The 20,512-nt window shown below is 44.9% G+C and overlaps 1 protein-coding gene across 2 annotated transcripts in view; it reads right to left on the reverse strand.

Annotated features, from left to right (window-relative positions):
• Positions 1 to 20,075, reverse strand: part of SMAD9 (SMAD family member 9) — a 47,015-nt gene extending 26,940 nt beyond the window's left edge. The window contains exons 1-2 of one of the 2 annotated variants that reach the window (XM_064645562.1): positions 19,629 to 20,075; positions 5,362 to 5,988 (exon numbers count right to left, since the gene is read on the reverse strand). In XM_064645562.1, the coding sequence (XP_064501632.1) occupies positions 5,362 to 5,773 (412 nt within the window). In that variant the 5' untranslated portion in view covers positions 5,774 to 5,988; positions 19,629 to 20,075. The remainder of the gene's footprint in view (positions 1 to 5,361; positions 5,989 to 19,628) is intronic. The other variant, XM_064645561.1, reaches the window with a different exon arrangement.
• Between the last annotated feature and the right edge of the window lie 437 nt (positions 20,076 to 20,512).

Here is a 20,512-nt window from a genome sequence, read left to right on the forward strand (position 1 = left end):
CAAGTGGCACATCTCTCCATCTCAAAATCATTTATTCTTTCCTTCTTCAAAGACTGACCATGTCAGGATTTTGCTAAATATTATCACCGGGATGTGCCAAATTCACAGCCACGTTTAGTAACAACTAATAGTACTCTGCAATACACAACATATTTTACTACCATTGAGTCACAGATGGGCAAAAAGAAATACAGACCCAAAGCTAGACACCAGATTTAAAATGTTCTCAGGTACTTGAAAATGCTACCAGCCAGACAGTGGGATTTTTAAAAGGAAATATAAATGGCAATTAAAATATTGCAGCAATATCAATTTAGCTCTTGCAATATAGTTAGAAAAGATCTAGCATAAAAAGGCATATGTCAATGGTTGGTATTTAAGACATGAAAAATGGAGGTCAGAAAACTGAAATCCAAATTAACCAATGTAAAAATTGGTCTAGTAGAAGATAGCACCTCTCTTCACAAACTCTCTTCACTTACATCTCATACTGTCAGTGCTGTTAACACCATTGCTCCTTTGAGAAATCCAAAACGGATCCGAATTAGTCTGGATTCTGACATGAAGAGCAAGAGCAGAACTGGAATCAAAACACTTTAAAAATCCTGACTAGTGAGTTACTTATAAAGATGAAGTCCGTAGGCTGGAACACAAAGGAGCTTGCTAAATAGGACTACATATGAGAGTTCAACTTGAGGCTTAAATTGGGTCCCCCATAGTCCCTGGGGGGAGAACAGCACCTACAGTGGGCAATTCATGTAGCCTTAAGCTGTCCTGCAGATCTAAAAGCCACCAGAAGAGATAAGGAGGCAATTTGAGCTATTGTGACAAGCATGAATTGTCCCAACAGCAGGGACAATTCAGCAGGCTTGTATTGATTGACCTAGTGTGCAGAGTTCCTCTGGCTTAAAACCCAGCAGCATGTAATCTTTCATCTACTCTTAATATAGAAACAAAGAGCAATGGGCACCCTTGGTCTTAAATGTTGTTGGGAATATATGGTTTGAACATGTTTTAACATACTGCTTGGGCCCAAAAGCTCTGCTTAGGTAAGGCAAATCCTTTTTAGGCAGGTTAGCTAACACCTTTTAATTATAGCAACCTCTCATTTATCCAGCTTAATGAAAGCATGGAATAATTGCTATAAAGCAAGTAATATATAGATAATGCAAAACATGTGCATGAGAAGAGGCTGCAGAACTCCCCCCTTGAAATCCACATCAACAGCTCGGAGAGCTGGGGCACTTACTAGTGCCTGGTAACAAGGACAGGTTTACAGCTTCTTGCTTGATGTAGCACTATGCTGCAGCTGGGGCAGGATTAAACCACACATCTGCCTACCCACTAGCATATACCATTTGGGAATTTGTCAGTCACCCATAAGATGAAGAACTGAGCCCTAAAACCATACAAAAGATTGGACTGATGTCAGGGAGTTCACTGCAGAAGTCTTCTTATCTGCCTGGAAACACAGGCACTGGGATACCTATTAAGAGATTGGACATAGACCCTTCTCTGGCCCAATGCATTTCTAATTAGCTTTTGGCCAGGACAAGGATTCTGCTTGGGAGACTACTTTCCTTCCTTCTGGATCTGATATGCCCCTATCTGCGGTGTAAAAATTCTGCCACCACTTTCTTAAGTCCTTTGGTAGAGAAAGATGTTTCTGCTTCTTTACTGCGTTTTTAGTTTTATGGATTTCCTAGACTCTTCAGGTAGGACTCATACAGGCAATACAAGTATTCACATCTTATTCACGTGGATCTCTTCATAGCTAGTGGAGAGAAACAGACTCTTTTACTGCTAAGTTCATCTGCTATACGTTGGGACAAGACCAGTACAACCACTGCAGATGTGTTTTTGGTGAGCTGGATTGCTCCCATCCCATGCTCTTGCGAGCAGCCCCAGGCTTGTGAGGTCTTGCTGCTTCTGGAGTTTTCCTCTGCTGCTCCATGAAACTGGTATGATGCTTGCCAGGTCTGCTGCTGCTCAGCCAGCTCTGACCAGCAGCCTTAGAAAATGGGGAGCTGGTGATCCCTTTGCACCCAGCAGAGGTGCTGAGCAAGGGACAGCTAAGCTACAGCAATGTCATGCAGCATTGAGAGGCTGGCACCTCACTGTGAGTACCACATGCTTTCTTCAGCCCTTTGAGAACTCAACGTAACTCCTCTAAATGAAAGCTGAGAATTCAGATGTGTGAATAACGCTTGCCAGGGGAAGCCTTTGATTTGCCTTGAGTGAGTCAGCATGCTAGAAGAATTTTCAAGCCTTGAACTTCTTCCCAGCTCTGACCTGGGTACTCTTAATTTCTGCTCTACTGTACATTTTTTGCCACCTCACTTAATCTTTCCACCTCACTTAATCTTTCCACTGACTGTTCTGTGACTGCCTAGAGGGCTAAAGCCTCTGCGGTGGTGAGGAATTCAGAAATTTTCTTGTTTGTGGCTAAGAGTACCCCTGAGGGCCTTGTTCTCCTTGTTCTTTTGGTGACATGCCACTCTCCAGGGCTCAACCACTCTGAAGGAAGTGTGATCAGAGGCTCAAAACTAAGTAACTGAGTGTATTTGGACTTGTCTGCCCTCATAAATTACCTGCACTTTCTTCACTCAATGGGGGTCCTTTTCTTCTACCTGCTATTGTCTACCAAGAGCCAGAGGTGGATCCTTCCTTCTATGCGTGCTCAAGTGTTGATGATCTTTGTTTAACTGAAGACATATACGGTCATGTCCCAAGTCCTGCTACTGCCTTTCATGCACAGGGCTTTCTCCTCTTCCCTTTAGCTTCAGCAGTTCTTGCTGGAAACCTGGCTGTGCCCAGAGCCTCTGACTTCAGAGGCTCACAAGCAAACTACCTGTCTCAGTTTAGTTCCAGGTACAACATCCACACTGCGATTTCTAACACATCAGTCCATCTCCGCAGAGTTTACTACCTTTGGAGATCTACCCTCTGGTGAGATCCACCTACTCCCTGTGCCCACAACTATTTCCAAACACCAAACACATGATCAACAGTGAGATAACTGGGCAGTCTTCCACCTGGGAGGCTATCACATCTTAGTCCTACTCGGGCTTGATGAAAGCAGTCAGTTAATCTAAACGAAAAATTCATTTAGTCTCCTGCTGTCTAGAGCAATGGTGCACCCTCAAATTTGCAATATCTACACATGAATGATCTCATAAAAATAACAGGGTACATGTTTAGGCAGCTTCGAGATTTTTCTGAAACTGAGGCTTCTTCTGACAACAAACAATTCAGATTTCTGACGAGCTGTTTGAAGAAAACAATGAAGGGGGAAGTAGAGCATAACCACCATACCTATCTCCTTCAGACTAGGTGGCCTAACCCCTTATGCAGTGGGATGTTGTACAAATAAAGGAAATATTTGCCGCTTTTTTCTAACTGGCACCTGATACTTGGCAGACCTGATAAGAAATCTGCTGGGGACACTGGTAGCAGCAACAAAAGCTATGCACAGTCTGTGCGGTATTGGTTAGCATAACCTAAAATGTGGCTGGGTAGCCTGAGGACATAGCAGAAGCAATGAAACTGCTGAATCTTCAACCAGAGCCTAAAGCTGCTCTCTAGTAACAGAGGTCTAGGGATCTGCCAGGCCACTGAAGAAAGGGTGAGGCCCTCCCATCTTTGACACAACTCATTCATTCTGGATAAAAGTCAACAGGTCTGGTCATAGAGTGGCTGACTCAGTAAGAAAGACTGCAGTGATGCAAAGTGGTCTGCAGAAGGATGGACATTAAAATGAAAATAATACTGGCACGTAGATTATAAAACATTTGGCTGCCATTTAGCAGCTGCTGTACTATTCCAGTACTAGTGTTTGTTAGCTGACACTGAACAGATGACAAGACTAGGGTTGAAAACAGCACCGTGCAGTGCTGTCAGCTACTGCAGAGGAGACTCTGTTAACTACACAGGAGTTACACCAGAAGAAATGAAAAGACACTTAAGACTGCAGCCTTCAAACAGAAAGATACACAAAATGGGATACTTTATGAGCATCTTCTTGTAGATTACTGAAGAGTTTATTTAGCAAGGCAGGCAATCAGCTTTTTCCACTGAGATCTGTTGACAGCAAGCAGCACTCAGTGTAGCTGTAAAATTTAAAAGTTGTGACAATGTTTACAGCAGTTCAGATACAACTTCACAGCAACAGTTCTGCTGCAGTGGAAGGACTATCAGAAGAGGAAGCGGCCCCTGTTGTTTGACAAATGTTAACAAATGTCTTTCCCTTATTTCATCTATGTGAAAAGAAGCATCCCACAGTTCACTTATCTGATCCTAATGTCACCTCAGAGTAAAGTTCATGCCAGACAAAGAGTAATCACAGAATAATACACTTACCAACCATATCCATTAGTAAATTAAATTAGTGTGATTTTTGGCAGCAAGGGAGAGCTAGGTTAGACATTAGAAATCATTTTGAACTGTAAGAAGAGCAAAGCAATAGATTCACTTGCCTGGGGAGATTGTAGAGCCTATATCACATGGGATTTTTAGAGCTCATTAGAAAAAGATCGGTCAGGAATGTACCCTGTCATTTGTTTTGGTTTGGTGGTCTGGGCAGAGGAAAACAGGATGACTGCTTGAGATCTCTGTCAGCCCTGCTTTCTAACGTCTCTATAGAAGTCACACTGAACACTATGATTTTTTAACAGCTGTTTCATTGACATAAAGCCCAATTAAATGACCCTTCAGTGTTTTAGTGCTGGCCAAGTCCAGTCTAAAGAGGATCATCAGGGAAAATTTCAAAGTTTTATGAGAACTTGGGGGATTTATTTCACATAAACTCTCCCTTTAGGTAAGTAAATTCCATTTAGGGCAGGCCACCAGGCATTTTAGGAAGAATCAACTGATCTGGTTTCATATCCACTGCAAAATATGCGATCTTACTGCAACTCTTATCTTTAAACGGAGAGCTAGTGTTTCCTGTGGGTTAATGAGTCAATTGTTGATTTTGAGACAATGAGACGTAAATCTTGCCAGGGTGGTAAGTCTGGGCTGGTGCCTAGACTTAATGCAAATGGACATCAGTTCACGAGGGAAGGATTCTGCACCCATATCCATGGAGAGGAAGCTGCTTTCAGCACCCTGGACAAGATCTGGGCACTCTTGGTGGTCTGATGGGATGCAGACCCCACGGGGGGAACGGGCTCCTTACTCCCTCCTTACTCCTGGCTGCCAGAGCTATGATGCCACAGGGCAGGGTAAGACCCAAGATCTTTCCATTAGATGGAGCCTGCCTTTTCACATTTCGGAGCACAACTCGTAGGATGCACCAAGACTAGACCTGCTAGAGCAAGAGCTAATAGAGAGATGTGAATCATTGGCAGATGACATAATTACCTGGGGTTTCCACCCGCCGGTAATGGTAGGGGTTAATGCACACTTCTTTTTGTTTTGAGCCAAATGGGAATTCGCAACATTCCAGTGGTTTCAACTCATGGTGAGATTGTAAATCAGGCCAGCGCCACACTCTGCAATATATGACGTGGGGAAGCCCCTTGCGGTGAGACACCTGCAGTCGCCCATCCAAGGAACGTGGGATAGTGACACATTTACTGGGCTGACCCGGGCAGCTCAGAGCCCTTTCCAGTTCTTCCATGGCACCCTTTTTCTTCTTTAACTTCTTCACTAAGGAATCAACAGCTTTTTCTGCCCACTTTTCTTCTTCATCTCCTTGTTTCCAGCCCAGCAGCCTCTTCACTGCAGGGCTGGTGAAGGAGAACAAGGAACTGATAGGGGTGCTGGAGTGCATAAGAAGCAGAGATTACAAACAAGCGCCAATGGAAGCACAAATTACTCTCCTGCCTGGCAAGGGTTGCACGGACTCTCCACAGTATAGCAAGGGACACTTCCTTCAAGGAAAGGTTCTTCCACACATACGTTCCTGTAGTCTTAGGCACTGGTTACAAGTGGTCCGACAGGGTGGGTCTCAGAACTTTCCAAACATCAAGAAACTGCTGATGAAGCCTGGAACAGCAACACAATACATAGTTAGGCTTCACACACTATTTTCATTGTTCCTTCAATAAAATATTTTGAAAGAGAAATTATTCAAAATGTGTAGTTAATTTGCAATGGTTTTCTGTTTGGTTTTTGATGTTTATTTTGGGTGCAAGCTTCTCCTCCCCATTACCCTCCCCACTCCTTTTAGAGTTGGATGATGGAAATTGTTAAGCATCCAGCCACTTCAACTCTGTTTAGAGTTCAATGCACCAGGCAAATTGTTGCACGACTAGGGTTATATTTACTAGAAAACAAAATGTAGCTCTTTTTTATATGCTAGTATCTGTGGGTTCAGCTCAAAGCATCTTCTATGAAACTAAATCTGTAATATCAAATTTTATGGAAGCAATGAGTAGAATATTGTACTGATTTCAACTCCCTCTCTGCCACTCCAGTCTCACAGTGTACTGTCAAGAGTTGTACAATATTAACTGCAAAACTAATTTAAAATGACTACTCTCAGGTTTCATTTAGGGCCTTTGAAAGATTTATTAGTATTCTCTAAGCTTATTTATATTTTCTCACATGGAAGAGAAAAACCTTTTTTGTCTAGACAGTCTGTTTCTCTCTCTTCAACAATTCACAGCTTTCTGGATCCAAATCACATACTTTTGGACACAGTCTGTGGATCCTCAGTTAGTTTTGCTAGGAGTTGCTACATCTGACAAAGTCCAACAGAAGGAGTTTAGTTCTTGGGGGTTTTTACTTTTTTTCCTTCATGTAGCTGGAGACAGTCTAATTTTAGCTGTAAATGACATATTTCCACTGACTGGAACCCTGAGGAAAGATGTCCTCGTATGTCAAGCTATTTACTGCTTTAAATAAACTTCATGGACCCCCTGTGCATAGGTAGTCCAAAGGTCCGAACTATATAGAGAGAGGGCACTTAAAACAGGAGATGGGAACAGCTTCTAAATGGATGCTTCTAGAAAAGCAGCTCCATGACTGCCCTGGTCCACTCTTGTGGACCTTTCCCCCCATCCAGTAAAGGCCTGCTCATAGTCCTCAGCACTACTTATATGCAGCCACTGAGGAGACACGTCGCCCAGTTCGGGGAGCAGCAGAGCTTCACAAACCATATTATTCTGCAATTTCCTTAAACGTACAGTTCTTATAAGAGTTCAAAGGGCACCTGGGGACACCATGTGCAGGCACAGGTACAACACATTGATACAGGAGGCCAATCTGAAGATTTGGCATAGTCTGATACCTTCGGCACCATACAGCTCTGGAGCATGCTGCAGAGTAAGCACACACAGCCCAGGGCATCAGAGCCTCTTAGACAATCTGAGGACCAAGGATTGCCTGGAGCTGTTTTTTCTACCAGCTCTTCTGTTCCCATGCCCACCCCTCTGCCCCACTGCATTACCCTTTAAGATGCCAAGCACTCTAAGAAATGCAGGTACACGGATGCATAACAAGCTTCTTCCCTTCTTCCACAACAGTGGCAATGGTGACAGCGGGGGCTCAACTGCCCAAATGCCTTCTACTGCACTAGGAAGACGGAAGCAGCATAAAAGCAACACCCTGGCATACCACAAACCCCACCAGTAGTTGCTATTCCCCAAGAGATTAATATTCCAAGAACCAGTGAACAGAAGGCTGCATGAAAGTATGCACAGAAGGACTACAAAACTGAAAGGCAGAGCAGGCCCACCTTGCTTCAGGCACCTACCACAGTATTGAGCTGTGGCTTACGCAATTTCTACATTATCAATCTATGTGTATGTCCATTTGTCCTCAACTATCAAGAGAGGTTCCTGACAGAGCACAGCAGAAACCCCCTTGCTCATGCCATTCATCAGTCAATGACCAATTGATTCCACAGAACTGCCCAAACTTGTCCCTTCACACCAAGAGAAACTTCATATTCCAGATTTTTTCCCTGCTCTGTATTAGTAAAAATCCAATGACCTGGAGTATTTAACTGGACACTTAATAATGCTTCTTAGTAAAAACCAAAGTCTATTTCAAACACTTAGAGGGTACATGTGAGAATGAAGTAAATTCAGAATGATTTATCACAGGGAAAAAACCCTCAGGATGCTTGTAAAACATAATGTGGATAAAATTTAGGCAGGCAGGCTCCAGCCTTTGCAGGAGCAGGCTCAGCCTACAGAGGCTACAGCACCAGCCGCATCTTGACATCCTGTGCAGTGGGGGTGTCTGTCCCTCACTGCCCCAGTGAGAATCTCTGGAGGATCCACCACCACACTGCCGTCACTGCTTGGCGGCACCAAACCCCATCCTCACATAGAAAATGAATCAATGCTGGGATCGCTGTGGATAAGCCCTGAAAGCAGCAACAGGAAGCAAGGAAAGCCTGGGATGAAAGCCCACTGGACCAGCAGCAGTGAAGTCTCTGCTCCAGGCTGAGAGGGAAAATGGCTCACACTTCTTATCTGAGGGGGTCTCTTGGGCATTGGCATGTGTAAACAACTGCTTCTGATAAGTTAATGCAACATTACAATCATCAGATATGAAAACATACATGTTCACGTAAAAGTATTGTCCCAAGATTTTCTTTTCCATTTTGACTAAGGTTTTAAATAAACACATTAATCTCGTACAGTCAAATTAAATAACTCAACAGTGACATCAGTATGAGTCTGAGTGCTATTGTTGCTAGTGGGAGAGTAGCCAAGACTATGTGTATGAAAGCAAAAGCCATGCTTTGCAGACCATGTGATGTAGTCTCAGATAAGTACTTTGCACAATTTCCTACTGTGCTCCCCCCCAGTTTCTTCTAAAATCTTTTTCTCCCCAAATTCAACTGACACATAAAATATAAATGGTATTAAATAAACAGATTTCAAATAATATTATCTGAACATCCTAGTTTAATGTTATTAAATTACATAATACTGCATACTATTCAGCAGACTAAGTCCTGTGTTGCTACACTTAGATTCTCCATTATGAAATACCTAGGCAGCCACTCTGCTCCAGGGCTGCAATGACAGGGATGTAAATTCACAATTTAATTTTAACAGTCTTTTAGGACTGAAGCAGTTGCTTCAGCTCTGTGCCTTTGGTAACAGGCAACGTGCCTACCCAACTGGAAACTTCCAACATTGAAATGTTTCAAAACCATGCTTGATGTATTTTCTGTGCCGATGATCCAGTGTGCTTCTTGATGCTCAACAATTTAGAGTGGCAGTGGGGAGGGAAGCGTTACAGTTTTGATCCATATCCCCACCACATGTGTAAAGCCATACCAATATGGTAGTTCTGGTCTGATCACCTCTATCTCCCTCAGTGACAGCATGATGTGGTATCCTGAGTACAAGTCAGGCATCATTCAGGGTACATTCCTAACATGATTCCCTCTCCTCTGGGACTATAAGGAAGGCTTCATCTGTCTGTCAGATAAGTGACTGGCCAACACTAAACATGGTCAGTCTTCCATGCCATAGATCTTCATTCCATCACCGAGTTTAGCCTAAGGTCTGAAGCTTGATTTAGGGAAGAGGCAGAAGACATATGGTACGTGAGCATGGACCTTTTGCTTCTCTAGGGCCTGCAGGAGAAGGTGGGACTGGAAATGCACTAGCTCAGTTCCCTGGCTCCATCTCCCCTAAGCACAGGGTGCCTACCTTAGCTATGGCATAATAGTGGTGGGAAACTGGAACTTTATTACCTATAGCATGTTATGACCACAGCATCTGGAATAGCTTTGGTCTGTTACAGTAGCACACCTCCAAATCACTCTTGTGTGTAGTTCAAGAGTTAGCAGGGAACAGGGGTCACTCCTGATAAGCCTGCACAGAGCCACCCTGTTTTGGAGGTTGAGACAGCCATTGCATGGAAGTAAGCCTCAAGTCAAGGAACAGTATAAGGCAGGTTTTTCCTAATGTTTAATCTACACCTCCCCAGACACAGCACACCATTCCCTCAGGCTGGGGGAATTTCCCTACCATAGGCACAGCAGGGAAATTGTACCAGTCCTTGTCACATTTCACCCTAAGTTTTCCACGGAAGTCAAAAAGGAAAACTGCATGGATGCTAACAAAACCAGACTTAAAACACAACTGTATAAAAAGCAAAGGGTCCAGTCTCCCTCAAAAGCATATCTGTGCATGTGTGTGTAAGCACATGTGTATGCAGATTGTGTATGCTTTGGAATAAAGAGTCAATGTGCTGCCTCCACTGGAAGCGCTTGTCTGGGCTAACTGCGCCATGAGAGGCAGAGGCAGGGCTATCTGTCTCGAAAATGGCTGACATCAGTCTTGGTGTCACTGCAAAAGCTATGTAAGGCCACAGAAGGAGATTCCTCAGAGGGTTGTCTAGACATAAGCTGTGCAGTTCTTGGAGATGAATGCGGCTGGAAAATGGGAGTAGTGCGACAATTATAGCTGGAGTCTGCCGCTCGGCGACTAAATCACAACAGAATTGGAAGGGAGAAAATAATTTCAGTCAATCAGTAAAGAGGAATGCTGTGAACATGCTCTTGGTTAGTTATTTTTACCTAGCACTGATTCAGTTACTTCTACCTACTATGAAAGAGAGAAGCATGCAAGTTTTCTTAAAGCTGAGTCTTGATATGTTTTCAAATGTGGCCAGATGGCAGCAGCCAGCACATACTCAGGGCTGGCAAAGAACCTCCTGGGTTTCATCAGCACTGCCATTCGCTTATGGGGATGTTCCACACATCAGAAGGGGAAAGGGCTTTAAAATAAATAAATAAATAAACTAACAGAAGCGCGTACAAATACTTGGGCCTCAAATGAGCGAGGAACGTCACCAACCTTGCTTTGGGCCTCATGCACAACCCTTTTTGGTTTTTTTGCAAGCACAGCAGCTCAGAGTTAGGCAGGAGAGTTTCACACCTGCACTCACTCTGGAAGAGCAGTGTGGAAGCACACACCTGAGCTGCACAGTCATGAGTAACCAGCTCATGGCTTGGGAACGGTGGCCACATGTTACTCTTGACATATGTAAATCATTTGAAGACTCATGTTCCACTCGTGGCACCCACAACATCATTTAGGATTCCCCGAGGCTTCTTGCTGTGCTTGGGACCTGCCAGACAAGGGTGCTGTTATGAACCTATCTGAAACCACTGTCTTTCACACCCAAGAAAATACAGTGAATGAATTATTCATTACAATGTTACCTTCTTCTTCTTACTGACAACCACAGACCTGATAGCCAGCATTTTAATCACATGGGACATAAAGGAGGTTGGGTTGTTTGGGTTTTTTTTAATTAAGAAACTAAATTTCTTCTTGATTTGACCGTGGTCTGCTTCAATTGGAAACAGCTGCAATGATATGAGGTAGAGTGCTTGGGATTTAAATATATCCATGTTTCACACAGCCCTGGCAACATCTTGTTGTTTATTCCTATAAACTTAAATGAATAATGCAAACTTGTCAAACTCATTTTCTTGAGTCTTTTCAAGTTTGTTCTGAAAACCCTTCTACAATGAACTTTACATGCAGGCATCAATATCAAATAGAAAATCCCACAGCACCTCATGCCTCTCCAACCACTCATCTACCCTGTGGAGCTTTCACCGGAACTCACCGCCCTCCAAATAAAGCAAGGACAAAATTTGATGCTAGTGCCTAAAAATCTGTGACATCCAAATAACTTCTCTGAACTTTGAATTTTGAGTGTAATTACTCAAATATTACCTCATCTGCTCCGCATCATTTAGCTTCTCTTGACAGGAATAACACATTCTCCTTTGATATAAAGAGGGATAGATTCAGGTATATAAGCCACACACCTTAGCACAGCTGCAGGCACTTCCATAGGCCAAACACTTGTGGAAATGTTTAAGATGCATAAATTCTGTCACGAAAGAAAATTAAGCACCAAGGTCACTTTTGGTATGTCCATGATGCCTGACTAGGAAGAAGGGATGCACCAACTCCCACAGTGGTTCTACTCTGGGTGAGCACATTGACTGATGTTTCAACAAAGCTTCATTGGTGTGTCATAAGATGGGGAGAGCAGAAGGGCATGGACATGGTAACAGTTCACCCATGTGCAAAAGGCTGTTGCAGGCAGGATAGGGGCAATCTGTCTTTCATATCCATTTGAGAAACAGGGAGAGCATATGAATAGAACAGATACATGTTAGGATAGCTGCTGCTGGAAGTCTGTGAGTGCATATTACACAGCTTACTTCAAGAACAACTGTGCTGACCTTGGGGAGGAAGAAGGGACTGGAAAACCCCTTAAGATGAGCCCTTATGACCCTACATCCCCTACTATGACCAAGCAAAAGAGTCCCTCTCTTCAGGTGCAGCACTAGGCTAACGTGGCTATGCTGGCTTCGGCCCCTGGGCTACTTGCATCCAGCTGCTGAGGGTAAACCCAAACCAGAGGGCTGGATGTTATCACTGATTTTTGCCTTCAAAAATCTCCCACAATATTAAAGGTACCCCACAAAATTACCACAACCAATGTCTGTGCAAAAACATTAAACCAGACCACTTTTATCACTATGATCTCTCTTTGACTGCACTTCCTTCCTTGATACTAATTCTTAAAGGAAACCAGTGACTGTGATGTTTATAAGCAGTGAACTGCACTGTGTTCCCTGGCTAGGCCACATTGAAGTTTCTAAGATCCAATTGCACAGGGACACATCCTCTTCTCTGCCTCACACCCTGCTCCCTGCAGGCAGAAGGAAGACTCATTCACCCAGCCCGTCTCACCCCTTCCTGTGGCTACCTTGCTCAGCCTCAGACCAGCAGCTCTGAGGAAGAGCCCCTCTCCCTGCTGCTTTCCACCAGCAGAGCTGAAGGCTAAGGAGCACATATGCCATGGAGGAGCTCCGAGTGCGTATTTGTGGGAGAAGGCAGGAGGCAGTGGGGTGATGGGGAGGCACATCAACCTGCTCTGGGAAGCCAAAATGTCTTCTCATGGCTCTGGTTATCCCCATTTTGTAGCCAGTCAGTCCTACATTCTCCACATACCCACCATTCCCACAGAAACTGTAGCAAAGCCCATTGGTGTTTCTAAAAATGGAACGGTTAAAAATGCCCAAAAAATAGAATTCCTGCTTTTAAAATAAAAGCTGACTCGTCTCTAATACAAAACATGCAGCCAAGTGCCTCCAGAACAAACACTTCACAAAGGAAGCAGGCGACTTGAAAAGAATTTCACCTTCAGTGCTGGCCTGAAGTTTATATCCACACTAATCAGATGCTGTAACCCTCGTTATCAATCACTGGCATTCTTGGAGTCATTCCCAAATACCCATTTTAGGAAAAGGATTTTCTTAGAGTTAGATGTTAAGAACTTGTTGAACAAGGATACATCTAAAGAACAATTACTTCACCAAGGATGTGGCACTCCAGTCTGATGGAAACCTATTCTGGAAGTTTAGTGTTTTAAGTTGTTAGAAGAGAATACATTTTGGAGCTCTGGTTGTGAATTTATGGTACACAGAGGGAAGAAGGGTAAAGCAAACACTCTCCTCATGTTGCAAGGTAGCACATCCACCTACTTACAGGAGATCTGAGGGCCAGCTGAGTGAGCACCATGTCAAATACCTTCATTTCCTGAGAGAATACACAGAACTGGGAGGCTGGCTCCCACTGGCAGACCTGCAAGGTCTGATCCCAGCAATGAAACCGGGCGCCAGGTTCTATCCATGCAAGGACTACATCTCGTGTTTCTGAGATCTGCTGCCTAATTGTGCCAGGAATCTAATGCCACAAAGTCAGAAATAACCTATGGCATTGGGCATTAGCTGTGGAGTCTGTTGTCTCCAGCACCCCGTGCTTACGGGGCACCCTGAGGCACGCTCCTGGCTGTAGCCTGGCAAAGACACTCCCTTGCGTAACACCCAAGGTCCCAGAGAGACACACATCGGGGAGGTCTGCCTGAAGAGTTACTTAGTTATGGTATTAACACAGCAGACATCTTTTGCTGGCCATTTAGCATTACACAGTTAGGCAAGTGAAATACAGATCATCAGATCATATAGATCATCAATAAAATACTCAAAAGGAAGAACTTCCAGAAGTGCTTCCCCTCTGACTGGCAGCAGGCCTGGAGAGGGAGCAACAGTACTGCTGGCCACCTGGCTTTGCAGGTGAGACAGCCTGGCCAACTGCATACAGAGGGATAGGTTTCACACACAAAAGACTTTCCATATACATCATGTTAGCAGTTTTCCATGGAATTGCATTAGCATTTCATTGTGTTCAAACCATATCACATTCAAATCTGTTTTTCCTAAAAGGTTTTCATTGTACATCACTGTGGGAAATTGCTAATGCAATAAGATTGACATATAGGTTCTCCTGCATGAACATCCGCAGTCATCTGTGCTAATTGAGCTCTCAGTGGCTTGTGAAACCCTGTAGGGGGGGGAGGAAGGGTGGAGCATCCACAGGGCTTACATCTTGGAGAACTGCAACAAATAAGAGTGTGGAGGACAGGTACGCACTAATATTAGTGTGCTTTATCCACATAAAGATCTGATTCAGTGGCAGGGATTGCCTTGGACGAGGGACCAATGCTCCTAAGCAACAGCACTGAGGCATTTTCTATGAAAAATATCTGGATATGCTTGGACTTTCTACGGAAGTTATTTCACAACGACAGGACTAAGAACAAAAGGAGCAAGAACTTGCCTATCTAGTTCCCTTCTGTGGGGGCAAAGGAGGAGATGGCTGGCTATTCCCACTGATTTCAGCTGAAGATGTGGGTGCTCAGATTCTCTAAACCAGAACACTTGCTTACGAGATTAAACAGTCTTCATATGCCTATATTTGAGCCTGGGAGTGTAAAACCAGGGCTGGACTCTCTTCAGCATGTAAGATGACATGTCATGTTAACTACCAGCTTTGGAAAACACTGAGCAAAAGGCACAAATTGGGCCCTGAGTCTTTAAAAGAAACATATCACTCTTCTGTAAATCCACCCCAGGACTGCAAGGAATATCCCCTTTCTGCAGGGCTGCTTCTCCCCTTCTTCTCCCCTCCTAGCACTCAGTTCTCCCCCATGCAGCCCCTACAGCCCAAGGGTCCCAAGGAGGCCACCACCAAGAAGCCTGAGGTGGTCCTATAGGACATGCAGCAGGGCAGGCATGGGAATCACAAACTGCAGCCTCCCACAGGAATGAATTTTGGTTTCTCTGCTCTAGATGTCTCTGTGAAGGCCTCATGCCCTGTATGAAGTAATTCAAGATCTGCTGATGAGAGAGATAAATTAGATACCTCATATATGCTGCAGGGTAAGAAACTGCACATTGGTAGCAGAGTAATTTGACAGAGACAAGTATGTTTGGATAGACAAGACCAGCAAGTAACCATAAGAGAGTCTTGAAAAGCCACATGAACTGCTTGTGCCTCCAGTCAGTTCTGTGTCTACTGGGTAGCGTGTGGGATCACCTCCTGCCACAGGCCTCTGGGTGGTAGGAGGTGATGGCTTTCCCTCAGGTGCCTTGATTTCTGCATCTGTCTTACAGGCACCCTGACAGGGATGGCTTTGTAAAGCACTATGAACTCTCCTGAATGAGGAACGCTGCACAGGAATGTTTAAAAAAAAAAAAAAAAAAAGGATTTTTGTTAAGGAAAGGCACAGCAAGAAAACACACAAAAAAAGATTAAGTATTGTTGAAATGTATTGACCTCATCATCAGGGTTATTCACGTTATAAAGAAGTCTTCATTACGCGGAGCTTTGCTGTTTGCAGATGTCGCCTTCTGGAAAGAGTCTCTCCATTGCCAGCTCCTGCCTGCTGTTCTGCACAGCACGGCTGCCTGACCAAGCACACCACCAGACCGAACAAACACAGAACCACCGTTATCAAGAAATGGCCAATCTGCCTCCTACTGTAGCCAGGTAACAAGGGTGAAAGGAAGCCTGATGCAGAACAAACTCTAATGACCCGGGCGTCTGTCAATTTTCTTTCCTCCGTATTTCTCTCTTTTAATGGACGGACAGTGAGTTTGAGGCCAATAGTTCTAGGGAACTCTGGATGCAGGGAACATTTTCAAAGCCTATAAAAAGACCAGGCGTACAGATACTCCAGAAAAGGGGATGTTTCAGAAAGAAAAGCAAAAGATGCAGGATTTTGGCGTGGATCATGCTAACTGGGAGCAGAATGTAGGTGGGAGAAAAGAGCTTGTTGGGAAACTGGAGGTTGCAGTATCAAGCTGGAAGGTTGCCATAGTGTGGGACTAATGCTTTGGCAGCTGCAAACAAAAGGAAGGAGGAATGTAAGAAGCAACATGAAGAAAAAGCATCAAGAGGTATCTGGAAGTATCAAGACCTATGAGAAACAGAAAAGGCAAAGATGATGCTAAGTTTGGCAGAAGGGAGGATGGCGTTGCTACTGACAAGGAAAAAGAGTGGAAAGGAAACAAGTTCTAGAGAGAAGGATGTGGGAAAGATAAGGCATTGCTCCGCCCAATCAGAAACACACCTCAATCTTAATGCTGTCTCAGAAAAACAGAAATCAATTGTCAGATTTTCTTCTTTTTTTTTCTTGTGTTTTTTTTTTTTTTTTATGTAGGAGTGACTGCATAAACTGGGAAATCTCTGCTCTATGTCCACCTCTACCGCGTCCTTGATGTGCCCTTGTCCAGAGGAGCCTAACTTCAAAGTGAACTGCTCAACCTGCCATCTGTCTAAGATGTTGCAAGAGTTCCTGAAGAAACCTGCAAGTGGTCCTGTAGAACAATCTGTCTAAAAATCACACGCATCTGCACAACATTTGGGCAGATAATGTTTCACCTGCTTTGATTTAAATGCGAACATGTATTAGTCAGGATCTCAGTCTGGGCTCTGATCCCGCAATCTATTAGATCCACTCATCTGCAAAAGCACAGCAAGGTTTTTAGCTGCGCTAATAAACACACAGGACCCAAGACTCTTTAAGTCACCTGTCCGTCTGTAAAATTCCCACAGTATTAACCATTCAAACATTACAGACAAAATATAAGACGGGAAATAATTTGGGATATTTTTTAAAAATTAATTTTATTATACTCTATTCAGAGTCTAATGCTTCCTTACAACCAGTGTTCTTGAAGACAGTAATAGGGCTGCAATGATTATTTTAAATTGTCATTGCTATTGCTATCTTTTGGTGTTCATGTATAATAACACTAATGATTCTTTATACATGCCTGTAGCAGGAAATCAGGTAGTCTAAGAGAACAACCTTTCCTATGTATGTTTTTGCTGTGTTGTTTTCAGTTAAAATATTTATGATGGGTTGTCTTTTTTCCTTCCCTGTAATTATTATTTGTAAAGCGTATATTGCACAGCAAATGGAATATCTGTACACTTTCACTGTATTTTTTGCAGCAGACAAATTTCCTAGAGCATATATATATTTGTCTTCTGGCTCCCTTTATTCTTTAAAGTTTCTTTCAAAGGGGTGCCTAGTACTGCTGATGCTGGAATTACTGTTAGTATCAGCACTGGTGATAAACTCTAGCTAGTGTTCTGGTTAGAGGTCACTCGTAATTAGTAGTCATTGTCCTTTGAATTTAACAATGGAAAAATAAAACTTTATAGCGACAGATTAGCCTGGCCATCAAAATTACAGCACTTTAGCATTCAGGAGAGAAGATTACACAACACATTATCTCCCAGATTGATAACAGCAGATAACTAAGGATTCACATGTGAGATGCAGAAAGTCTGTAAAAGAATAAAAGGAGAAAAAGAAAGGATTAACTGTCCAAATGTTATGTGATACATTATAATGAGACTTCTACACTCCTGTTTTAGTGAGCTGGGTCTCCTCTTGTACCCACTGAAGGCAAGGTGGGACACTACTACGAGTTTCTGTGAGAGTAGCTTTCAAACCCGAGGTGCTACCCAGTTCCTCTACACACATCCCCACCTTCTGCAGATATCTGGCACATGTGTGCACGACTCTTAGTCTTGGGCAAGTGTGTTAATAAAATACTAATACTCAACTTCTTCACAAAGTTGTGCAGTTGACAGCTTTGTGCATATTCATTTCATATTCATATTCATTCTATCTCCACTTCATATCAATTTACAAATCTTGATATGGATGTGATACATAAATTGGTAAATCTTCCAATTTGTGTATATCATATGGATACGATAAGGATTCATGACAAAATAGACTTGACCCTTACTCTAGTCATTTTTGCAGAATTACCGTTTATCAGCTTATGTAAAAGTTAACCAAGTCAAGAAAAAAAAGTTTCTAATTCCATTACAAACAACAGGCAGGAATGGGAACCAGTGCCAAACTCAGTAAATACATGATATCCTTGATACAATTGACTTTAAATGTATTTTTGGGCATGTTTATTTTAGCTACTAAGTCAAATTAACTCAATATTTAAAAAACCAACAAACAAATCACAAACCTCCCCAGCCTCTGCTTTAAAATCTAACAGGAAGCAAAGATGAACCAGCCAGACACTGGTACTTATCAAATCTGAAAGAAAGGAGTTGTCTGGCTGGATTAAAACGGATGAGGTTTGTTTGAGTGATGACATTTGTCCTTCCATTGCTGAGGGGAAGAATTTTGCAGCATTTTCTTCAGCTTATACTCCCGAAGACGAGAGGATTAGTCCTACTACACAAATATTTGCACGTAAAGAGAGGCACACTTTCACACCTCAGAGATAGAGAGTACTGAAAGTTGCATTATCTGCAGTGTCCTTCCCAAACCACTACCAACTTGAATACATTCCCGAGCGGTGCACATCATTTCTCACTTCTGCCAAGGGAGAACTCATTCACTGAATAGTTGATCGTTTGAGGCTGAAATTTTTTTTCACTAGTTTATAAAATGCAAGTAATTAACAGTGCACGCGCATGTGTGTGTGTGTGCACGCACGTCCATGTGTGATTTATTTTCATTCCCACTAATGCCTCTTTTAAAACCAGACCTGGCTAGCATCAAATAAATTTACCCATAAAATCAAAGTTACCACACAATATCCGAATTGTTCCAAATGAGCCAAACTCCGAATTCCCTCCACTTAGAGCTGCCTGGGCATAGAGATAAAATTACAATGATTTATAATTTGCCATATCGAGGGCTATTGTTTTTGGAAATGTTGGGTTTGAACTTAAGAGCCAAATAATAACGTTTGAACTTAAGAGCCAAAAAACCCCAAAGAACACAACAACAAAACAATCAGAGTCACCGTTCGTAGCTGGAATAAAAACCCCAAATCCCAGTAATTCTGCTCCGTTTTGCCTGGGAGCGTGTCCAGGAGTGGGATTTCTTGAACAGAATATAACCTCTAAAAGGAAAAGTATTTCCAAACGTGTCATGTGGGGCTCTGTTGTTTCTTTTCTTTTATTCCCTCTCCTACTTAAACGAGGAGGAAAGAAACCCTGACAGCGGGAAGACTTGTCAGCGTTTAGCCATCCATAAAAATGTTTTTCCCCGCGCTCCTCCTTTCGCTCGCCGCCCTGGCGTCGGTCTGTCTCATCTCGCTGCTCCGCGGCCCCAGCCCCCGCCCGCACAGCGCCCCAGCCCAGCGGGGCCGGGGCCGCCAGCCGGGGGGACGCGGCGCGGGGCAGCCCCGGCGCGAAGTTTGGGGCGGCGACGGCGGCGGGACTGTCCTCCGTCCCCCCTGCCACCCCCTCCGCCCTTCCCGGGACGCGGGCGGGAGCCCCGGCTCTTACCTGCCAGCGGGCACGGGCTGGGGTCTCGGCGCGCCGCGGGTGGGAGCGGGGCTGCAGCTGCGCGGCGGCGGCGGAGCCAGGGCGCAGCGGCAGCGGCAGCAGCAGCAGCAGCCCCGGCCGGCGTCAGTCAGGCGGGAGCCGCCAGGCTGTATTAGTGCGCCGGGCTGGACCGCGGCCAGCAGCGCCGCGGCCGCCGGCCCGCCCCTGCGCCCCCCCGGCCGCGCCGCCCCCGCACACAACTCACAACCGCACACACTCACACAGGCACATCCACACACGCGCACACGCACTTTCACACGCTTGCACGCTCGCACACGCTCACGCAGTTACACACTCGCACACACGCTCGCACACCGCGCACCTCCCAGCACACGCACCCACCGCACGCCGCCCCCTCCGCCGGCTCACCCGTCCGCAGACGCCGAGTTCTGCCCCTCCGGCGCACGGGCACACGGACACCCCTCTGACAGAGTTCACCGCAAGGCACAACCATACGCCCCCCTGGCGCGGAACCCGCCCTTCACACACACACCCATACACGCTCCCACTCGCCCCCAGCCCAGCGCCCCGCGGGAGCGCAGCCCCCTGAGGCGCCGGTATGTGCCCGCCCCGCGGCTCCGCGCTGAGGGGGCACTCCCGTCCCTGCCCTGCCCGGGGCTGTGCGGCGGCGGCGCGGCGTTTGTGTGCGGCCGCCGGGTCTCCCCGGGGCAGAGCCTCCGCTCAGTGCCCCCGCAGCCGGCCCTTCCCCGTGGCCTTTTTCGCAAGCCTCCGAGCCTCCGAGGATGGACACAGCGGCCAAGCGGGACGTGGGGCATCTTCTCCGTCCTGCGCCGCAGTGGGTGCTGCTGAGGACCCCGGTCTCTGAGGATAGGGACAAACCCCGG

The sequence above is a fragment of the Pseudopipra pipra genome, chromosome 2, assembly GCF_036250125.1.
Source record: "Pseudopipra pipra isolate bDixPip1 chromosome 2, bDixPip1.hap1, whole genome shotgun sequence".
Classification (NCBI taxonomy): Eukaryota; Metazoa; Chordata; class Aves; order Passeriformes; family Pipridae; genus Pseudopipra; species Pseudopipra pipra.